Consider the following 22979-nt stretch of genomic DNA (forward strand, 5'->3'; position numbering starts at 1 on the left):
AAAGTGATATTGGTTTGTTAAAGCCCAAAATACACTCATCATGAAGGACTTATATAATGCAGTAATGTTGAAGACATTTTCATCTGCTAGCCCCTGGCTCTCTTGTCTACACAAAATTGCATAGACTGCTGTCTCTCCATGTGTGTATTGCCTATACGTGAAACAAACAATGCCTTCATATTGAGGCAGTCCCCGAGATAACTGTAGACTTAGGCAACTTACATAATGCAGACATTAGCACCTTTCACTGCCCTAGGCCACCAGGGATGCTGCTCTCAGCCCTTTCACTGCCCTAGGCCACCATGGATACAGACATTAGCCCCTTTCCCGTGTGTACGCCATCACACTAGCATTGTTACCATTAACTCCTTAAAGAATAACTGCACTTTTGTTTTTAAAGCATACAGAATAGGTGATTCTAAGCATTTTTGCAATAGGTTTTACTAGCCTATACCGAACATTTTTCATACTAAACCCCTCTTTACCCAGGGAGCTCAGTGCAGGCACAGCTGTTCCCGGATACCAGCTTATTAAATGTCCGCTTTACATTTTATTTTCAAACCTACTTGGTCCTACTGTGCCCCAAAGTGTGTCCCCAAGCACTGGTTTTAGTACTCTCCTGTCTCAGCAGCTGGCAATGTCTAAGGAGAAGCTGTTGTGTGCTGCAGATATCTTCTTCCCTACACGGCACGTCCATTCCACAGCGGACCTAATGTACTGTCAGGGGTCTCAGTACGTCACAACCCCCAATGCAGTAAAACCCTGACCGTGCATAGAGTCTGGTGGGGAATGGGAGCTGTGAAGTGGAAAAGCCGTTTGCAGCACAGAACGGCTTCTCTTTACACAGTGCTGGAGGATAGACTAGTAATAACACCAGGGCTGGGGGGTCACATAGGAGGACCAAGTAGGTTTGAAAATAGAATATATAAAGCGGACATTAAAGTTATATGGATCAGCTGTGGCCTGTATTAGAGAGACCAGTGCAGGCACAGCTGGAGCGCCCTCTTCTGCTATGCTGTTACAGTAACTGGCTGAAAACGGATTTCTCAGCACAGTCTTTAGCTCGCTATACAACTGAGGACGGGTTCTGTGCGAAAAGTGTACAGAAGAGGGGGAGGGGGGGGGGGGATGCAAAAATGCCTAAAATCACCTGTTCTGTACATTAAGAAAAAAAAATGCAGTTACTCTTTAAATACTTTAGGCCACCAGAGATATAACTGTCCCCTCATCCCATTTATCGTGACACTAAATGCAATATTTATCTAGAGCGTTATACGCTTGAGACCCTATAATGTACTATGTGGCACTGTGTATCTTGGTGCGGTATGGCTTGGTATTGAGGGAACGTCCTTGCAGGTTGTCATCAGGTTGTCTTCATGTCCACAAGTAAGGATTCCAATAGTAACTAGAGATGAGTGAGCATACTCGGTAAGGCGATATACTCGAGAGAGCATCGCCTTTTTCGAGTACCTGCTGGCTCGCCCCTGAAGATTCGCAGGGGCCACGGGGAGGAGAGTGAGAGAGATCCCCCCCTCTCTCCCTCCCGATCCCATCCGCAACCCCCTGCATTTTCAGGAACGAGCCAGCAGGTACTCGAAAAAGGCAATGCTCTCTCTGGAGTATATCGCCTTACCGAGTATGCTCGCTCATCTCTAATAGTAACATATATCATGGGTTTTACACAATTTCCTGATATATTACTTTAGGCAAAACCTTTTACCAGAATCATCGGAGGACATTTCCCATTAGCACAGACATAATGTTTACACAAATGAATTTGGGTTAAAAGCCATGAATTGGTTCAGTCCTCAGCATGGAAGTGATTAACGAACATTAAAAAGACACGGAGAATGTCTTCCAGTAAGTGCTTAATGGTGTATGGACCCTGAGGAAGACTCCACGCATGCTTCGTAATGGGTTATATTTGTTCACTTGACTCCAATGGTAAAAACAGGAGGTCCAAGGTGGCGATGACATTCGCATCTACACACCTCTGCCATTAGTTTACCATGATCGTTGATTGTCCTCACAATGGAAAATCATTATCCATCCCAAATGTCATAGAACACTAGTCCGTTTGTCCCTCCTTTATATCATTCTATGGGATGAACAGATATCGAAATTCTGCACCATCCAGAGTCCTAACCGGCTAAGTGGGCTGCAAACACCTCAGAGTTCACCCACATCTGCTAAACTGATCCCCAAGAACTGAGATGTCAATGATCCCATAGCCTCCTGTACTTTCCCTCTGTACTGGCATAACGTCGGGCACCGTGCCCAGCGGTTTGAGAACTCAATGGCAGATGTCTCTTAGGAAACCATACACAGAGGCCGCGCCAGTGATTGCCTATTAGCACAACAGCCCCTACTTGAAATATCTTCCCCAGCCAGTATTTCATTGTCCGAGCCCTCATCCAGGTCACAGTTGGAGCTGATCTCTGCCCAAGCCTCCTCCGTGGCTTCTACTGTCCATATGGGAATACTGACTTTCATCTGCATATCATGAAGCATCCTTTCCACATGCTCGATCTGACCAGCCAGATCTGGGGAGCAGGGTCTCTCGCCTCTTTGGGGGTTCTCTCGTACTCGGCTGCTGGGCGACTTGATGTTGCGTGCTCTATAAGCAACTTCTGACGTTTTACCTATAACCCCCGTGTTGACCAGTCTCTTCCGTCGGCCATGGAGAGGAAAGAGTTGGCAGAGTTGGTGCGCTTTACACAAATCCTGCTGGAAGAGCTCTAGGGTGGAGAGGAATAGCACCCAGGTTCGCTCCAGCTCCACTCGATCCTCCTGGGTCACCTCCTGCTCCATCAACAGGACCATCAAGGTGTTCATCAGATCTATAGGGAAATGGGTAAAGAGATCGGATTAGGTGTACAAAAACAATCAACGTGTCAATTCCTGATGCAGAAACGGAGCGTGGATCCTCACGTAAGTCTGCGCAGAATTCCAAGGCTCAGGGTTCTGCCTTGTCAGATCTGTCACATAAAAAACTTCACTTGGCCTCTGGGTATGTTCACACCGAGATATTCTGCAGTGGAATTGGCTTTAGTAAAACCACAGTAACTTATAGTACAGATTGTAAATCCATAATATCGCATTAAAATTCTACACCTCGCTTTACATGCATATTTAGGCTCAGATCTGCTCTACCCAGACGTAGCCTTAGGCCGTATGTCCTCTTGTACACACAGATTCCACTGCTGAATCCCGCAGTGGTAGCCATGCGTGCCCGCGGCCATGGAGAGTAGAAGAATGTTTCTTACCTCTCCGGGTCCTCTGAGCCAGCAGGATCTTCTTTCTTCAGCACGGCGGATGCGTCCAGAAGCGTTGGGTGACGGGCCCCAGCGCATGCACAGTGCTCACTTTTTTGTTTTTGGATCCCCTGCTTTCCCGCGGATCTGCGGCACCTCCACAGTGATAACTGCGGGTTTGCGGCAACAGGGACGGCTTTCCTTGATTTCAATGGAAGCCGTTGCTGCCGGAACCACAGAAAAATAGAGCATGCTGCGATTTCTGACCGTGCGTGCGATACGCATGCTGGGGAAAAAAATAAATAAATCACATCCGCATGCTTTTACTTGCAATGGGCGGCAAAAGGTGCGGATTTTATAGTTAAAACATTGGGCTTTAGGGGCTTCACGTGGTCGAATTTGGTGCAACTTAATTTGCACTGCAGATTTTAGTGCACCACATAGTGTGGATTTTGAAGTGGATCCAAAACAGATTTCACCCTTTCAATAGAAGGAGTGAAGCCTGCTGTGGATCAGCTTCACAATTAATGTCAAAACTGGTACTAACGGTGCGTATTTTAGTGTGGAATAGGACACCGATTTTGCTTTAGATTCTCTTAAGTGGAAATCTGCACCAAAATCCATATTAAAAACCACTCGGATTTCTGCAGTACCTCAATGCTCCAATTAAAAGGGTGAAATCTGCCGCAAATCCACGTTAAAAATTGCACAAAAACCTGGAGAAATGCAGCAGATTTGGGTATGGATTCGCAGCAAAATCCACTGAGCAAAATATGCCACGGATCCACACTAAAAATACGCCAAGTGTGAAGGTAGCCTAATGGTCGTTCACGCGGCAAATTCCACCATTGCAGTTTCAGAACGGACTCCGCCTACAAAACTGCAAGCAGATTCCACCCTGGCAATGGCCTAAATCCACATGTGGCGACTCCATTTTCTCCATCCCTCCCTAAAGGGCTAATCTAGCAAAGCCTCAGAAGCGTCTACTACACCGCACTACCATAGATACTGCGGTCCAGATTCATTGGGCAGAGCAGTGTGAGGTTACCGAAGTTTGTCCTCAGCCGTCCCATTCGCGATGCTGATCAGAGACGGCCACTGACAGACAGGACTGACCTCACACTGCACTACCCAATCTATCTATCAGACCCCCAAACTACTTTGGGGACTATGAAAGGGGTGCTCCTGGCGACTACTTCTAGATAGTACAAGAGTGCAATACTAACATGTTAGGGAATTGTTATTTATGCACTCCCCCAATAATTCATGTAACGTTCCTGGTGTTCCCCGAGGCCTGCAGAAGATTTAGTGCAAACGTCTGCTTGATAAACCCAAATGAACTACTAAAATGTGTGTTTTATGAATCACTTCTATTCCATTAGCGTCTCCTGCTGCCATTAATATTAGCATGAAGGATCCTGCCCAGCAGCCATCATTATCCCGTCACGTCTGCGCTAGATGGAATCAACCTAATCATTTTAATAGAGAACTAAGCGATTAAGAATAAGTATCCAGTAGGAAGGGGGAAGATTCGCTGCAGTTGTGTCCCCTGGAGCCTCCGCAAGGATCTCATTCCCCTTGTCGGCAAGGACTCAGTACGGTCGTGGCGCAGGATGATTCATGCGGGGGACAAGATATGCTGCAATGATGTCTCCGACTCCAACATGTGAAGAGAAGAGTACTACAGCGGGTATAGAGTCTACACACCTCTGTTAGAACGCCATGGTAAAAAGTGCGACAAAGATGAATCATTTCCGATTTATTTCCACCTTAAAGGGGTTGTCCCGCGCCGAAACGGGTTTTGTTTTTTTTTAAACCCCCCCCCCGTTCGGCGCGAGACAACCCCGATGCAGGGGTTAAAAAAAATAACCCCCACAGCGCTTACCTGAATCCCGGCGGTCCGGCGTCTTCATACTCACCTGCTGAAGATGGCCGCCAGGATCCTCTGTCTTCATGGACCGCAGGGCTTCTGTGCGGTCCATTGCCGATTCCAGCCTCCTGATTGGCTGGAATCGGCACGTGACGGGGCGGAGCTACACGGAGCTACACGGAGCCCCATTCAGAAAAGAAGAAGACCCGGACTGCGCAAGCGCGGCTAATTTGGCCATCGGAGGGCGAAAATTAGTCGGCTCCATGGGAACGAGGACGCCAGCAACGGAGCAGGTAAGTATAAAACTTTTTATAACTTCTGTATGGCTCATAATTAATGCACAATGTACATTACAAAGTGCATTATTATGGCCATGCAGAAGTGTATAGACCCACTTGCTGCCTCGGGACAACCCCTTTAAATGTGACCCGTTATCGGGACAAGTCTGAAATATTTTGGGGTGTAACAAAAATGTGGTTGCATAAGTGTGAACAGCCTCTTATATTTGAGGATGTGGTTGTGTTCAGAATCAGCCAATCACATTTAACCTCCTATTAAAGAGTAGTCAGGACTCCGCTGCTGTTATTTACAGGGATTCTGATTTACCCTATATAACGTTCAGCTCTTCTACCCTGTTTCCCTGTAAATAAGACCTACCCTGAAAATAAGACCTAGCATGATTTTTTTAAATGGTGTCCAGGCAGATATACATGTAAAAAAGAAATATTTTGGAGCAAAAAATATTATAAGACCCTGTCTTATTTTTGGGGAAACACGGTAGGAGGATTTTCCTAACATTGGTCCGTAAAGGGATCCGATTGTTGGAAGGTATCAGTCAGGAGAAGGGGACCCAAACATTACTGAGGCATTACATATACCATGGAACATGGTGAAGACGGTCACCAAGGAATGGATTCGATTTGGCACAGCAGTAACATCACCAAGAACTGGACATCCCTCAAAAATTGATCTGAAGAAAATGGGTCCGGGAGGCTGCCAAGAGGCCGGCAGCAACATTAAAGGAGTGTTTACACGTAGCGGGTTTTCCGCAGCATTTCCACAAAAGACACCGGCAGTACGGATTTTTACTCAAAATCAGCTGCGCTTCCTAACTATTTCACAAGATAACGCGCTCCCCCCACCCCCATGGTGCAGAAATGCTGTGGAATCCCCGAAAGAGCAGCATACCTGCAGTGAGGATGGTGGGGCAGCATTATGCTTTGGGCTGCTTTTCTGCTGCTGGGACTGAGGCTTATAGTCAAGGTGGGGGGAATTAGGAACAGTTCCAAATATCAGTCCATTTTGACACAAAACTTTCAGGCCTCTGCTAAAAAGAGGAATTCACCTTTCAGCACGACGACCCAAAGCAGACCGACGAATAAACCAAAGAATGGCTTCATCAGAAGAAGATCAGAGTTTCGGAATGGCCAGAGCCGGGCTGGGCACATTCATGTAACCACTGCTTCTCCACCCTAAAAGATCTCAGTTTGTTTTTCAATGTGATCGTAGGGATAGCGGGTGACGGGGGAGGGGGAAAGAAGTCATCTTTGTCCGATTTTTAATATGACAAAAACCTGGCATTATAACGGGGGTGTAGACTTTTTATATCCACTCTATGTGCTGAACATAGGGGGGGCGGGTCGGGTCTAGGCAATATTTTAGGAGAGCAAGCATTTCCTGTAATAGTTTAGGAACCGAAATGTAGCATCATATATTACAGGCTAGATGTATATTGTGTAGGCTCAGGAGGACTAAAGCTCCGCCGTGTAACCCGCATTATCATCATATATTACAGGCTAGATGTATATTGTGTAGGCTCAGGAGGACTAAAGCTCCGCCGTGTAACCCGCATGATCATCATATATTACTATAGGACTCCCAGGAGCTCCCCTGACCAGCAATGTTAGCAGAGCAGCAACGCTGAACAAAAACGGAAAGGAGTCACAGCGACGTATCTGCATCTACTCAACAACCTCCGCGGCGGCACCCTCGCACCAACCTCCGGAGATCCACCACTGTGGTCTCCTAGGCTAAAGCCATAGACCATCCGAGAGCACTTTTGAGCAAAGGAAGTATTCTATATGCCGATATGTCACCACGACCCTCGGCAGCATAGCCCTCAGCTAGGGTTTGGCCTCTTTATTACTACTGATAGGTTTCGCAGTAATGCATCGTTATCTCTTCTAGCAGCTACTCCCTTCTATGTTCCGTCAGCCTCCTGTACCGGTCAGACGGCGCTCCCATATCCATACGACGACTCCCCATGGAGAGGTATGTGACCAAGACGTTATGGCTCCTCCATTAATACAAGGTGGGCCTTCCACCTGAGCAGGTCTTGAACTGCAGAATTTGAGCACACTGTGCATCAACAGAGGTGGCATGATGAAGCGCTGGCCGCATACCACTCCATGGGGTGCCATCTAATGGATGGGAGGGTGGTGGCTTCTAGAGAATGCTGAACGGCACACTAGAAGAAATAAGGCGGTATTAGGAAGTGCAGAGCACATTACTCCGCTTCTCTCTCACGTGTTTGGGGGGTCTGGCTCTTCCCCTAGCGAAAACTTTGGCAATATGTAGGGTCCTAATTCCAGAGAAAAACTGCATTTTAAGTGTGGCACACTGCGCAAAACTGTGTTATGCCTGGCACTGGGTCGGAGGGGTGGTATACGACGTGCGCTGGGTATAATACAGTCTATCAGTGTTACAAGGAGTCACCCTTAAAGGGGTTGTCTGAGTTATAGATTATTACAGGTAAAACCCCTTCTACATGCAGTAACACAATGGGGTTATACTCAGCTCTCCCATTGTGTGACACGCCAGTGCTCAGTCCATCCTGCACTGACGGCTTCCACTGAAGTCAATGTAAGACGTCTGATCTGCAGCAGACACTGCGGGCGGGCCGCGGATCTGCGGGAAAGCAGGAGATTGAAAAAAAACCCAAACAAACATGAAAACTGTACTGCGCATGTCCGATGGGGAGCCGTGAGGACCGTGTGCAGTACAGCGAACCCCAACGTGGCGAGATCGGTGTGGATGACGCTGCTGGGGAAATACAGGTAAGCATGGGTCACTGGCCGCGGGCAGGGCTGGCATCTGCACGTGCCATGGACATGAGGACTAACTCAGACAACCCCTTTAATTAATCAGTTGGCATTCAGTTTATGGTGCAGTCATCAATGTGCCTATACAATGGCGTTGAGGCAACTAATGACCAAATCTATGCACGTAAGTAAACTGCAACACATTATGGCGACTCCATAGTTGGCACAGATGGCACACGTGCCACTTCTGTCTGTCCGACCAGAAGACACTTACCAGTGCTTAGCTCAAAGGCTTTCTTCCTGCTCTCCTCCAGCTCCTCCCGTAGCCGAGGACAGTCCGACGTCCCCCCGACGCACATCACCAGCTGCCGATAACAGGCGGTCACCTTATTTAATGAGTTATGAGACTTCTTGCAGTCTGTAACCGTGTCGTGATTGCTGCTCTCCACCGTGTGCCCACGGATTCCCCGCAGGGTTAATGTTCTGCCGACGGGGTGCAAGTGCGGCGGTGCCGGGCTGGCACCTTCTGGGGCTGACATGCTTAATGCGTCTCTTTCCTGGCATAAGAGGCACCTGGGAAGTAAAACAAAACATTTTTTACACTTGCCGCTAAAACAGACATCCAAGTCAACAAGCACATTAAATCCCCCCACCGCCCCTTCGGTAGTCACTAGTGCGGAGCAGGAACCATTCATTAGCAGGCTGCTCGCTCCCCCGACCCATCACTCCACAGGAACCAATAACCCTCCAGTGTGCCAGCACATAATGAAGACGAGGATTGGCGAGGACTTGCGCCAGCTTGTTGACATCTCACATTGATGGGTTTTACTATATTTACAGGGCAGTGACATCCACGCTGCTAATCTGCCCACTGACCTTACCCTTACCTCCAACATGTGCCTGCAGGCAGTATAGATGCCACCCGCTGCAGGCTGCTTTAACCCCTTAGTATCACAGCCTGTTGGCACCTTCACCACCAACTAAATATTCAGTTTTTGTTTTTTATTGTGGCATCCTAGTGTTTGTATTTCCCCATTGACGGATCTGGGGAAAGGCTTGTTTTTTGTGGGATGAGCTCTAGTCTTTATCTCATTTTTGGGTACATATAACATTTTTGATGATTTTTTTATGACATTTTTTTTCTAGAGGCAAAATGAACAAAATCTGCAATTCTGGTAGGCTACGTTTTTTAAATTAATTTTTCACTGTGCGACATTTTTTATGTATTTTTTTCTCTATAGCCACATTCAAAAGACCCCCCCCCCCCCCCAGTCCTAAAAGTCCATTCAGACGTGTTTTTTTTTCACGTGCAGGAAAAAAAAAAAAATCCAAAAAAAATGCAATATATCCTATTTCGGTGCGTATTACACCCATATATATTATATGCATGTTACTTGTGTATGTAACGGTGTACTGCGTATTACGCATGTAATACACAGACCCTATATGTCTGTATGAAGCTAGTTTTACGCAGCAATCGCAATTTTGCCACGAGAAAAATCGCGGCAAAATCATGTCTTTGTTCCCGTGGATTTTGAGAGTCAGCAATGCGCTTTTTTCCCCAGAATATTCTTGCATCGCATTGCAGCCGCCCGCAATAAAGTCACGCGCCAAAACTAAATAGGACTTTCTAATATTAAAATCGTATTGCATCGCAACGCAAATTTGTTCGGATGCACTAAAAAGAAGGCTCCATATATATATAAAAATGTCGCACATCGCCGAAAGATAGAGCACGTCACGCACCTACACGCCAAGATAGCACATGCGGATTTGTCGGCACGCAGCATTACGTAACGCATTGCGCACTCACCACGCGTGAGACATGTCTACAGGAAACACTCATCTGAGAAAGCCCTAACTTCGTGACTATCATTCTGCTTGATGGTTCTTATAATACACTGCTGTAGCCAGTATTGCAGTGCGTTATACTGCCTCTGAAGCTCCTGTACATGGCAGACCATCTCCAAGCCTCCTGACACTATAATAACCCTATTGGGACGTCCTGATCACATCACAGGGGTCCGATGGTTGACAGGTGAAGCCCCCTCCATGCATCAGCCTTTTACATGCTGTAGTCCCATTGATTGCCAAAGAGTTAAAGGACAGGAATCGGAGTTTTCTCTGGTCCCCTGCTGTTGGAGCAGATGCCAGGCTGTCATTAGACAGCAGAGTACCCATTCCCCCTGGCAGACCCATGCCAGGCTTGTGATGCAGCACCGTAAAAAGGCACATGCATCAGAATAAGATGTATGGGTGGTTGTTAAGGGGTTAAACGTAATGTCGGAGAATTGCGTTATCCATCGGATCTACGGATGGGGGTCATCTGCGCAGCACATGGGTGGATGTCCACGAACCCCGTCCGTATATACTGTACGCCGGAGCGCCACGCCATGAGGGGTACGGATGAGAAGCAGACCCCATAATTACTGGATGGAACCCGGATTATTGGGGCTATTTAACGAGGTTTCCAACCTTACGGAATGTTAACGAGCCAAATGTATCTGGTGGTGCTGCAGCAGACTATAATGGGCAGCCTAGAAGGGGCATAGGTACCCCAAGTCTGGGGGGGCTCAGACCCCCCAGACTATAGCAAGGCACCCTGTGTACCCACAGCCTGCATGGCAGGGAGCCGCCGTGTAACCCTGTCCTGCCCGTCTTACCTGTCACCTCAGCAGCCGCCTCACATCCCTCCGCGGCTCAGGCGGTGTAATAGGATAATGGCAGGAAGCAGCTGCTCGGCTGATTAAAGCCTCATGGAGCCGGATTCCCCGGGGAGCTCGTCCGCCCCTCAGTGTGGGAAATGCACGGCGCCGCCCCCGACCGCAGCCCCGGCCTGAGGGAGGAGGAAGCCGCGCACTCCTCCATGACACCGAGCTGTGGGACTACTGCTCCCAGCAAGTGCAGGGCTGCTGAGGTAGCCTGGCAGTGATATACCCGTGTGCCACCATGGCCGGCTGCTGCACGCCTTATATAATCAGTGTATAGTGGAGGGAACTGCAGGCTCCTCCATGACACCGAGCTGTGGGACTACTGCTCCCAGCAAGGCTGCTGAGGTAGCCTGGTGGTGATATACCCCTGTGTGCCACCATAGCCGGCTGCTGCACACCATATATAGGCAGTATATAGTGGAGGGAACTAGAGGCTCCTCCATGACACCGAGCTGTGGGACTACTGCTCCCAGCAAGTGCAGCGCTGCTCAGGTAGCCTGGCAGTGATATACCACTGTGCGCCACCATGGCCGGCTGCTACATGCCTTATATAGGCAGTGTATAGTGGAGGTGACTGGAGGCTCCGCCATGATACTGAGCTGTGGGACTACTGCTCCCAGCAAGTGCTCGAACTGCTGAGGTATCCTGACGGTAAAATACCTCTGTGTGCCACCGTAGCTGGCTGCTGCACGCCATACATAGGCAGTGTATAGTGGAGGTAACAGGCTCCGCCATGACACCGAGCTGTGGAACTACTGCTCCCAGCAAGTTTGGGCTGCTGAGGGTTGTAACCTGGCGGTGATATACCACTGTGTGCCACCATAGCTGGCTGCTGCACGCCATATATAGACAGTGTATAGTGGAGGTGACTGGAGGCTCCGCCATGACACCGAGCTGCAGGACTACTGCTCCCAGCAAGGCTGCTGAGGTAGCCTGGCAGTGATATACCCCTGTGTGCAACCATAGCCGGCTGCTGCACGCCGTATATAGGCAGTATATAGTGGAGGGAACTGCAGGCTCCTCCATGACACAGAGCTGTGGAACTACTGCTCCCAGCAAGGCTGCTGAGGTAGCCTAACGGTGCTCTACCACTGTGTGCCACCATAGCCAGATGCTGCACTCCGCCATTAGCCAGCAGCGCCTCAGGTTTATGGCAGCAGTGGCATGTTACGTGGCACAGTTACCCTGCGGTTATGCAGAACGATTATTGTCGCTGGTTCGTTCGACAAATAATCGTTCCGTGTAAACCCCGCGCATTAAAGTCAATGGATCTGTGAAAATAGAAAACAATGGAAATGCGCTCGCGGGGCATGAAGATACGCTCCGTTTTTTTCTCACCCACCCAATTTAATGGGCGTTTTAAATTACATCAATTTGGCCGCTATTTTTTTTTTAATTGCATGTGCATGAAAAGCGGATCACATGTGAACGACACGCTTTAAAAAGCTGAACGTAAACTGATGTAAAACGCACCTCTTACCGCTGAATTCCGTCGTTTTTCACCGACTAAAATCGCACTGGCGTCATTTCTGGCTTTGACCCACAAAATTACAGCAATCTGCAAAAACAGCCGCGTGTAAACCCTCCCTAAGGGTAGTCTGGCGATCGCAATATTGCCACGAGAAAATCGTTGCAAAATCGCATATGTGCTGATGAGCGGTTGGAGCGCCAGCGATGCTTCTTCCTGGCAATCTCGCACTGCTGCCCATTGCGATTTTCTTGCGCCATAGACAATAGGAGATTCTGATGCTACAAATGCATCGCATTAAGATCGCAAGTTCACGCGTTGTGATCCAATAAAACAAAGGCTCCATAGGGAAAGGGGGTTTCTAAATTTGGCTGCGCACATGAGAGAAGACATTGCAGATGGGAATGAAACCATTGAAAGGCACAGGTTTCATAATCACGCAAAAATCACGTGATTTTCTTGCAAGTGTGGAGGCGGCCTAAGGGGGCCAAAAACACGTGAGATTTGTGCATAGGGTCATATATGAGTGATTTCCCCCCCCCCCCCCCCCCCAATATCACATCACGGTGTAAACAGGCTCTGCGTGCACAAAAAGTACAGTAAAATGCGCAGATACACGTGCAAAATCACCTCGTTTATGGCGCAAATTGCGCTTAGGCACAAACAAAAATGCATATACAGGAGCCCTAAAAGAGTGTTCAGCCGTGTTGGACTTTGGTGTGGATCTACTAAAATGTCACCATTTGGTGCGTATTTTTAAAACAAATCTGCGGATCCTTGTCAAAAACTGCGCCAAATAGCGTGCGTTTTGGCACAGATGTTGGTCAGGATCTTTAGCTGTACATAATCAGCACCAAATTCACCGCCTGATCGCACTCTTAGGCTCGTTCAGACGAGCGCTGCTTTTGCGTATTATTGGCGCGTGAAAGGACCGCGGCTATACGGCACTAAAGATTACGCGAACGGGGGATTTAGAGCGGTTTTAATTAGCCCGTTCACAGGATCGGAGGTGCGTGTTATCCAGCTCCCATAGGAGTCTATGGAAAGCCTGCACCACAGAGGGGTCCGGTCCTATCTTTTCACGCACCGCGGACCTTAGATGCCAGCTTTGCAGTCGCATGTCCTATCTTTGTTAGGTGCGAGGATTTTGCGCATCTAAAATTCATTCATGTGAACGTTTCTACAGGAGACCATTGGTTCTATTAGAGGCGGCTGTAACGCGTGAAAACGGCGCTCGTGTGATCGAGGCCTCAGGCAATATTCACATGGGTGAGCGCGATATGGAGCTGAAAAATTGCTAACGTGTGTTTTTCTCGCCAGCGAGGCGTTTTTGGTTCAAAAACACCCCGCATCACTTCAGTGAAAGTTCGACTCTCGGGCACGTGTTTCACGCACGTCAGAGGTTTGCAAGCGTGTCACATTGTATTCAATGGGAAGCATCACATGGCACCCACATGCATATCACACGGCATGCGGTGTCTTATAAGGTCCTGTTAAAAGGAATGTGCACATAGGGGCGCATGTATTCAACACTGACCTCTTATACGCTGATCTTAGAGGAATGCCATTGCCTTTTAGTGCATGTGTCACATATTGGGACATACGTGCACCTAAAATGTACGCCAGCTACAATCCGGCGCAGCTTTCCGCTATTACGTAAGCAAGTCTCTGGAATAAGGGCCCCTTTACACGCAACAACTGTTCCGGCGATAATCACTCCTGAACGATTATCATTCCGATTCCCGTGATCCAGTGAGAAGCTGAATCGTTCAGTGTAAGGCCACCCTCACGATTGTGGTGTTTTGCCGTGATTTTACCGCCGTTTTCAGACGCAGGTTCCTGCCTCCAACGGTGGGTTTTAATGCGACCCATCATTCTGATTGGTGATGAGGTGCGTTAAATGCGGCAAAATAGAGCAGACAGCACTCCAAAATCGCGGTGCTTTTTTAGCGCACGTCTGCAAACCCCCATTGAGAACAATGGGAGCGTTTTACTGCGGCGTTCAAAACGCCGCGGTATTCGCAGTAAAAAGCACGTGTATGAGAGTAGCCTGAAAGGGCTTAAATTATAGTGAATCCACAGGCCACTGGCTGCCCTGCTAAGCGCTTTTACTCACTAGCGGTTTTTTTTTTTAACGCTGCGATATCGCTGCATTTTTTTAATGGTACTTTTTTTGGGTACGACTTGCAGTCCCGGCTAGTGTTTTTCGAGACTTGGGCGCAGTTTTGGGCGGTGGTTATTTTTACACACACATGCGATTTTTCTTTCTTTTCAGGATTTGTTTCCTATGAAGAAACCTATTGGAAAGCGCCGGTAAAAAAAACACCATAGACCCCCAAAATGCTCCAAAAGTTAGAAAAAAATGCTGTGAAAAATGCTCTGTCGCTCATTTCATAATTTCCTATTGACCTACCGCTAACACCTGGACACGGCGATAAAGCCTCTAACATCACCAGCAACTGAGCCGTTCACCTAGAAACTACATCTAATAATGGGCTTGTTTATATATATATATCAAACTTCAAATCCAAATAGCAAATTCTAGCCGACTGTAGACGCCCCTAGGGAGAGTCCACCGTATACAGGCTTCCAGCTACCAGTCAGTCCGTTGGTTTATACTGTAAGCTACCTGTAGGGGCAGCCAGAAAGTTAGCATTATTTTAATGTCATGTGAAGACAAGCAGCCTACTATATGAGGCTCTGTAAGGTAAGCCGAGCCCCCACCTGGTTTAGGCCGAATGCACGCGGGCGTATTTGCATTGCAGAGTCTGCAGCGGGCGTCCGCCTCTGGATTCCGCAGCAAATACTGCCCACAAACATGCTATTGAAAACCGCTTTTCCACGTACACGAGAGGAAGTCAATCGCGATTTTCCTTTGAAGTCAATAGAAGCTGTCCGATCCGCGGAATCTGCGTCATCGTCTGGCGACGGCACGGCATAATCTGTACTGCGCTTATGCGACGCCCGGGCCATCTGCAGTACAGATTAGAAGACCATTGGACAGATATGCAGGGGGCACAGGGTCGGATTCCGCTATGGGATCCCGCATGCAGAATCTGTCCCGGCTATGTGCATTCGGCCTTAGAGCGATATGGCACTATTTCTGCCACCAAAAAATACCCCCCCTAATCTTACCAAATTTGAGGCATTTTGCTGGCAAAAATGCCTCCCATCACTAGGGTGAAGCAGCAATCCTCCAGGGCGGCTTTCAGGCGCATTAGAGGATCAGCAAGTGTTTCCTATGGTAAAACTTGCATCGCCCTTGCATGCACATCACACGCCATGCGATTTGTATTACTGTCCCATTGAAAACAAGGGGCGATGTGTTCTGAGGAACGCAAAAAGATAGGAAAAGAATGCCATCATTTTTTTCCGCAGTCAATCCGCAAATGTATTTAAATATATTTGCAGATGCACAGTAGATCCTAAGCTTCCATAGAGATGAATGGAGCCATATCTGCGCGTGATCCGCGGTAAAATGGAGCATGCTGTGACTTATTATCCGCGCGTGGCATCCGCAAATCATTAAAAATCAAATCCGCAGTTGGTAAATGAAGAGGATGCCCCATGCTTCTCTATGGGCGGCTTGAACTGCGGATCACCCGCGCGGATTTTGCAAATCAAATCCGCCCGTGGATGTTGGGCCTAAGGCCTGATGTCCACGGCACGCATGGATTCTGAGTGTGGAATCTTGCACAGAATCCACCTGTGCCAGCAGCCATGGGACCTCTCCGGATCCAGTGCGTGTCTGTAACGTCGCGGCTGGACCTTCTTTCTTCTGCACGGCGGAAGTGCTTTTTTTTTTTTTAATTCTCCTGTGGGATCTGCGGCACATCTGCAGTGTCAGCTGTGGCTGTGCCGCGGATCAGACGGCTTCCGTTGACTTCAGTGGAAGCCGTCAGTGCGGGATCAGCAGAAAAATGCAGCATGCTACGATTTTCTCCCGCACGCCAAGAAAAATCACATCCACATGCTTTTAATTCTTTTGCGGATGCTAATGCATCCCTATGGGCGGCTTGATTTGCGGGTGACCTGCGCGGTTCCGCAAATCAAATCAAGCCATGTGGAGGAAATCTAAAAAATGGTGCCGAAACGTGCCACAATGAATCTACAGCATTTTTGAAAAATGCTTGGGATTCTTATGCCCAATGTCCATGGGCGGATTTGATTTGCAGCACCAGCACAGGGAATGCGCAAATCAAGCCGCCCATAGGGATGCATTAGCGTCCGTAAAACAATTAAAAGCATGTGGATTATATTTTTTCCAGGCGTGCGAATCGCACGTGTGGGAAAATAAATTGCAGCATACTCCATTTTCTGCGGATTCCCGCAAGGAAGTCGATGGAAGCCGTCCGATCCGCGGCACACCCGCAGCTGACACTGACATTGGATCTAAATCCACAGCATGTCTACTAATGCTGCGGAGTTTAACCCTTGCAATACAAGGGCTAAATCCTGCAGCATACCCGCAACTAAAAACGTGTCCAAATCCGCACCATTTATGTTTGGATTTGGCCACTACAGTGTAATTGCTGCGGGTTTTCTGTTATGGAATGCCCTCAGCGATTACGCTTATGTGATGGCGGCCTAAGAGAGACTATTTCTATTTTGCTGCTTTGGGTTTTCTAATGCCAGCGTCTTGAAGAACAGTCTTTTGAATAAAATGCAATTGATTAAAGCGGTTGTCTGTGACTTTACTATTGATGACCTATACCCGGGATAGTTGATCTGTGTAAGACCGCTGCTTGGGATCCCCATCGATCAGCTGATAATGGGCCAGGTGTTGTTGCTGTCCGGCTATCATTGTGAACATCGGTGGACCACAGCTGTCTGCTTCCGACTATCCACAACAACAGCGGGCCTGGCCAACAGCTGATTGGCAGGGATTACCCTCACCAATCCCCACTATCGCCCCACTATCATAAAAAAGTATGATAGAATTTTTGGTACAGGAGTAGTAAGGGATTTTGCTTTAGCTCCATACATTGTATAGGGGGCATTGTAAGCTCAGTTCTATTAAAGAGAACAGTATTTAAGTTGCAGTACCAATCTGGGCCACCGCACACAGTGTATGGAGCTGTCCTAGTTTCAGCACACAGTGGCTCCAGGAAACAGTTGATCGGTATAGTGCCAGGCATTAGGCTCCCTGTAATATTTTAATGACCTATCCTGAGAATAGATCATCGGTATTATAGTCCGAAAAAAACCCTTTAAGGATTGAGAACCTTTTCTCTATATGGATCTAGAATTTTCAAGATGCTCCAATTTCTGTTTCTATGAACTTTTTTGTGTAATATTTTGTTAAGTATCATCCACTTGATAATAAGTCTGCTTTGTAGAATATCATCCCTAATCGGGACGTATATCACATATACAGTGCAATTCATTAGTTATTACTTCCCTTCCATCATGGCTCAGTACTTGTGCCTATTAGCCATTTCTGTTCATCATCTCATGCATAGTATACAGACTGATTTTATATATATATATATATATATATACATACACATACACACACAGTGGTGCCTTGGGTCAGGGGCTTATCTATAGAGGATGCAGGGGATGTGGTTGCACCCGGGTCCAGGAGCCTTAGGGGGCCCATAAGGCCTCTCTTCTCCATATAGGGAGCCCAGTACTATGAATAAAACATTATAGTTGGGGGCCCCGTTCCAGGTTTTGCATTGGGGCTCAGGAGCTTCAAGTTACGCCTCTGCCTTGGGTTAAGAGTTTATTTCGTTCCGTGACGGAGCTCTTAACCCAAAACACTCGTAAGTCAAATCAATTTTCTCCATTTAAATGAATGGAAAAGCCATTAATCCACAAAGCTCCCCCACTAATTTCAATGGGGATGGCGTCGCCCCATTGAAAGCAATAGTACGCCGGCAACCCCTGCAGTAATTTTCGGGGAAGGGCTTTAAATATAAGCCCTTCCCTGAAAAATCATCCCTAGCTGTAGAAAAAAAATATATACTCACCTGTCCGCTGGGGCTCAGGCGCGTCCAGCCTGCAGGTGTTGCCGGCAGGCCATTGCTTTCAATGCGGGCAGCGGCGGCCCCATTGAGAGCAAGGCTCGTAACTCAAGTTTTTGCTCTTAAATCAGAGCAAAAATTTGAGAGAGAGCCTACTCTCAAGTCAAAAAGCTTGTAAGCTGAGGCACTCTTCACTCAAGGTATCACTATATATATAGTGATAGCTCTAGCTTATTTTAGTCTACATGTCCCAGCCTGCACATTGTAAACATGAGTTCCCGAATGCTACAAATGGCTATCCTTAGGGGTTTGCCTCCTTTTCCGTAAAGCCTACAAGCCCCCTCCCTCCTTCTCTTTTTCCACTGAAGCGTACTTGTCAGCTTGTGGGAGACGAAGTCTACAGTTCTGTAACGCATGAGCCGGGTAGAGACCTGCTGCTTTTCGCACCACCGTTACTTGGCAACCAGACAGCTATTAACCCCTTCTTAAGTTCAATAACTGCGTCAGTATAACCGAAGCAACCGAGAAACTATATTTCCATCATTCATGTCATGTCATACACCATCCACTTGCACAAAAGAGTGTGGACAGAATAAATAGGAGTCGGAGGCATACAGGTATTGGAAATATTATTTTTGATATTTTTGCAATGCATTGCACGTCTACTGAAAAACAGTGCAGACATTATAAATAGCACTGCCGTTGGATTGCCAATCTGATCGATGGGCAACAATAATGAATATTACAGTCATCGTCCCACTGCAGTAATAAAGTAGTAATATTATTACTTATGGACAGCATATTTAAGGTTTACAGTTGTAAGATAAAGTAAGTGAACCCTTTGTGATTGCCTGGATTTCTACTTTGATTACTAATAAAATGGGGTCCGATTGTTCGCTAAGTCATAATTATAGAGAAGAAATCTAATAACACACAAACTGTTTCACTGTTAAGGTATTTTATTGAGTGAATACCCACAGTGGAGGACAAAAAGCCAAGTGAACCTCGATGTAAATTACTTCTCTAAGAGCTGATTGGAAAAGGGGTTTCACTTGAGATTGAAAATGTGAATTTCACCAGTGCTTTGCCCATGATATGAAGAAACAGAAAGCCTGGTTACTGACAATTCTGTTCCTTCTCAAGAAACATTGGTTAGTGTGAACCATGCCTCTATGCACACAAGTTTCAAAAAACCTCACAAGACATGTTAGAAAGATTAATGAGACTGGAAAAGGTTACAAACTTTATAAACTGAATTTATTTGTGTAGCCATAAAGGCAGTAAACTTTGTAGATTATAAGGAGAAGTTGACATAGTGGTCTGGGACAAATGAAGAAGAAAGGGAAAAAAATGTCTATAAGCAAAGGTGACATCATCTTGTGGGCAAATGGATTTAACTGTACTGTATTCCCATATGTGGTTTGCAGATCGCCTGTGTAGAACTGTTATCCACCACTATATGGTAACTGATAGGGTATCTTGCAATACCCTATCACAACCTATTTCCATAACCACACCCTTTATTTGCACAGCTACACCAATAAACATGTTGGTGACTGGATAACGCCACCTATGCTTTTAGCTCTGCTTATGCCGCCTCAGACCCTAGACCGCTGGTGTATTTTAGGGGTCTGCCCCCCTGTTTTTGCTGCTAAGCTGCCTTTAGTTGTAAACGCAGACACCCAGCATATATTTTAAATCTACATCTATGAAGAGGAGTTTGAACTCCGACCGCTATAAAGGCTCCTTAACGTGCGCATATTCGCACACGTATTTGCGCACACAATACACAAATAATAGAATCCATTGATTACAATAAGCTTGTTCACATGCGAGTATTTTGCACTCGGATTTCGGTCATGCAAAAAAAACCCTGCAGCGTGCCCTACCTTTCTGTACATTTGCGCACCATAGGTCCCCATAGAAATCAAGGGTGGGTGCGCAAATGGATGTGCAATACTCAAGGAGATGCATAATACACTGCGTACGTCCTCTGAAAAAGAACACATCTGGAACTAATTAGCCATTTCAAGTAGCATGTCTTGTTTGCAGTGCGCAAAAGAGCTTGCCCTACGGACGGGAAAAGCTCAGTAAAATACACAGATACACGCACAAAAAACATAGTTCGTCCTGCAAAAATGCAGCATCAGGGCTTATTCAGACAGGCATATATTGGTCGGGTTTTCACGCCTGTCCGATATATGCTCGGGGGAGGAGGCGGGCCTGGCTGGGAGCTAGTGCACTGAGCTCCTGCCCCCTCTCCACCCCTTGCCACTATTTGCAATGGGGGGGGGGAGTAGCTAAGTTCCACCCTGTCCCGCCCCCTCCCATTGCAAACAGGGGCGAGAGCGCAGGGACAGCTTATATCGTGAAAACCCGACCGATATACGCCCGTCTGAGTAAGCCCTCAAGGCGCGTGCAAATGTGCACGTCTGCGCAAAGGAGCCTAAAGATATATTTAACGAGATTAATCAGCACAAAATAGTAAACCAATTTGCATTTACAAAACTATGATATTCATGAGCGGAAAATCCCTTTTAGCCCGGCTTGATATGGGTATATTTGCGCGCAGAGAATAGAACCCATGGATTTCAATGGGTTCATGCATATTTTCATATTCTGCGTGTGCTTTTCAGTCGTGCAGAAAAAATTAGATCATGTTCTATTTTTTAGCGTTTTTGCACATCAAAGGTCCCCATAGAGGTTAATGGGGTAAAACACTGCGTAACTGCTCTGGAAAAAGAACACATCTGGAAGTGATTAGCCATTTCAATCAGTGTGATTGTTTGCTGTGCGATCATGAACATGCCTTGGGGCGGGGCTAAATATACGGTAATATCCGCCAAAGCATGCGCAGAAAAGCATAGTACCTTCCGCAAAAACCCAGGGCCCTGACGCGGGCAAATATGTATACGCCCATGTGAAGCCGACCTAAGAATAAAGGACCATGGAGTGCTGGTTTCATGTGGTCACATATTTAGCCACACGACGATGACACGCTCCCATGATGTCACCCCCTATGCTAATCTACGGAGTAACCCTTATTTTCTGGGATTTGTGACGACATGCAAATATCTAACGTCTTAAAAAGGTAACGCTTTATACTAGAAGACAACAAGACATACAGCAATTTAACATTAAATGCTTTTCCTGGAGCCTACAAAGCACTGACTTTGCCCCATTGGTAGTGTATAATGAGCTCCTACCTATCATGGTCTCCCCTGCCGCCACATATCAGTTACTGCTGGAGGAGATGATAAGTTTTCTTAGTTCAGGGATGTTTGTTTCCCTTCCTGCTCCCTTCTTCTGTAATCCCTCCCTGTGTTCTTAAACCACTTCTCTCCCCACATGGAATGTATCTATTTTGGGAAGACACTACACATCCCCCCTACTCCGTCCCTATGGGCTGACTCTCCCTAATTATAAACAAGCTGAAGAGGGACACGCAGGCTCAGAATAGTTCACATTCCTCTGTGAAGAGATCTCTACATGCTGCACCTGCCTCTAACCATCCCACATATGTTGCAGAACATCTTCTGTTCTCTTACAGCCCGGGGGCGCTCTACATCTGTCATATAATGTGCAGACGTGCATCTTTCTGGCTTTACAGCATTATTGAACAATTGAGTTATTTTTGCACCTGTTAATTACTGATTAAAATGTTGCACTTTTTATCGCCGTTTTCTATTTTCAGCACCATTCAAGAGCAAGCATGTACCCAAACAGACCTAAGAAGTTTTCCATCAAATCTGCCAAACCGTCCATCATTTACTGAAAACTCACCCTTCAATTGCTACCAAGATAGATACAAAGAATGATTGAACTGATCTACTACTACCCCTATTGTCCACATAGGATTCAAATTAATTAACTAAACACAGCTATGTTCAGTGACCTAAGGCCCATTTACACGGAGGGATGAGAGCTAAAAAAAATCGCTAAAAGGCGATCGTTTTAGCGAGAATCGTTGCGTCTAAATGTGCGCCCATAGTGCACGTTTCAATCACTGCTAGCTGATTGTTAAATTCAGTCCAACCTAAAAATCATCAGTCAGCCTTATCAGCAGATCTCCACAAAGAGTGCTGATAGCATTGTTTCCCACTGGAGAACAAAGGATCTGAATGCAGATAAGAGCCCTCGGGTTATTAACTGCTTTCAGCTAAGGCTTTATTTGCACACTAAATTGCTCTTAACCACCCTCAACCCATTTGTGTCTAACCCAATGTACCTTATATTGTAATTGTTGTATTGTTTTGCATTTATCCATGCCTGAAAGCGCTGCGGAATAAGTTGGCGCTATACAAATAAAGATTATTATTATTATTATTATCTTAAGTAGCTGAGTAACTACTTAAAAATTTATGCAAAATGATCACTCAAAGCTGTCACTCAAACTGTCCTTTGAGCGATCATCGGGCCGTGTAAATGGGCCTTAAGAATCATTTCTAGGCACTCCAGTAGATTTTAGCACATTTTTCAATTAGCCCAAAACAATCAGATTGGCACCATAGGACCAGGTACTATTGTTGTGACTGCTGAATTGAATTGGGATCAAATGCAAATGTTTCTACAGCTACAGTATGTCCATGCTAAAATGTAAATTCAACATCAAGGGGCTGTCCCCTCAGGTTAATTAATGCCCATAGGCCTGTTAACAAAAATATTA

At 46.8% G+C, this 22979-nt stretch overlaps 1 protein-coding gene across 4 annotated transcripts; it reads right to left on the reverse strand.

The window, feature by feature from the left end:
- Positions 1 to 1701: 1701 nt before the first annotated feature.
- LOC136588541 (regulator of G-protein signaling 9-binding protein-like) lies at positions 1702 to 21625 on the reverse strand. Of its 4 annotated transcripts, none has more exons than XM_066587850.1 (3): positions 21520 to 21625; positions 8440 to 8738; positions 1702 to 2840 (listed from the first exon to the last, which is right to left on the reverse strand). In XM_066587850.1, the coding sequence occupies exons 2-3, from the start codon at positions 8702 to 8704 to the stop codon at positions 2311 to 2313; spliced, it is 795 nt and encodes a 264-aa protein (XP_066443947.1). In that variant the 5' UTR covers positions 8705 to 8738; positions 21520 to 21625; the 3' UTR covers positions 1702 to 2310. The 4 variants fall into 4 exon arrangements, with proteins under 4 accessions (XP_066443947.1, XP_066443945.1, XP_066443948.1 ...); XM_066587848.1 differs by lacking the exon at positions 21520 to 21625 and adding an exon at positions 20203 to 20281; XM_066587851.1 differs by lacking the exon at positions 21520 to 21625 and adding an exon at positions 18320 to 18341.
- Between the last annotated feature and the right edge of the window lie 1354 nt (positions 21626 to 22979).

Source organism: Eleutherodactylus coqui, chromosome 13, assembly GCF_035609145.1.
Source record: "Eleutherodactylus coqui strain aEleCoq1 chromosome 13, aEleCoq1.hap1, whole genome shotgun sequence".
NCBI classification, from domain to species: domain Eukaryota; kingdom Metazoa; phylum Chordata; class Amphibia; order Anura; family Eleutherodactylidae; genus Eleutherodactylus; species Eleutherodactylus coqui.

Coding starts and splice junctions, on each gene's coding strand:
- LOC136588541 (XM_066587848.1), bottom strand. CDS start 20,225: ATGGTGCGCAAATGTACAGAAAG. Junction 8,739..20,202: donor GTGCGCAAATGTACAGAAAG/GTAGGGCACGCT, acceptor TTTACTTCCCAG/GTGCCTCTTATGCCAGGAAA. Junction 2,841..8,439: donor AGCCTTTGAGCTAAGCACTG/GTAAGTGTCTTC, acceptor ATTTCCCTATAG/ATCTGATGAACACCTTGATG.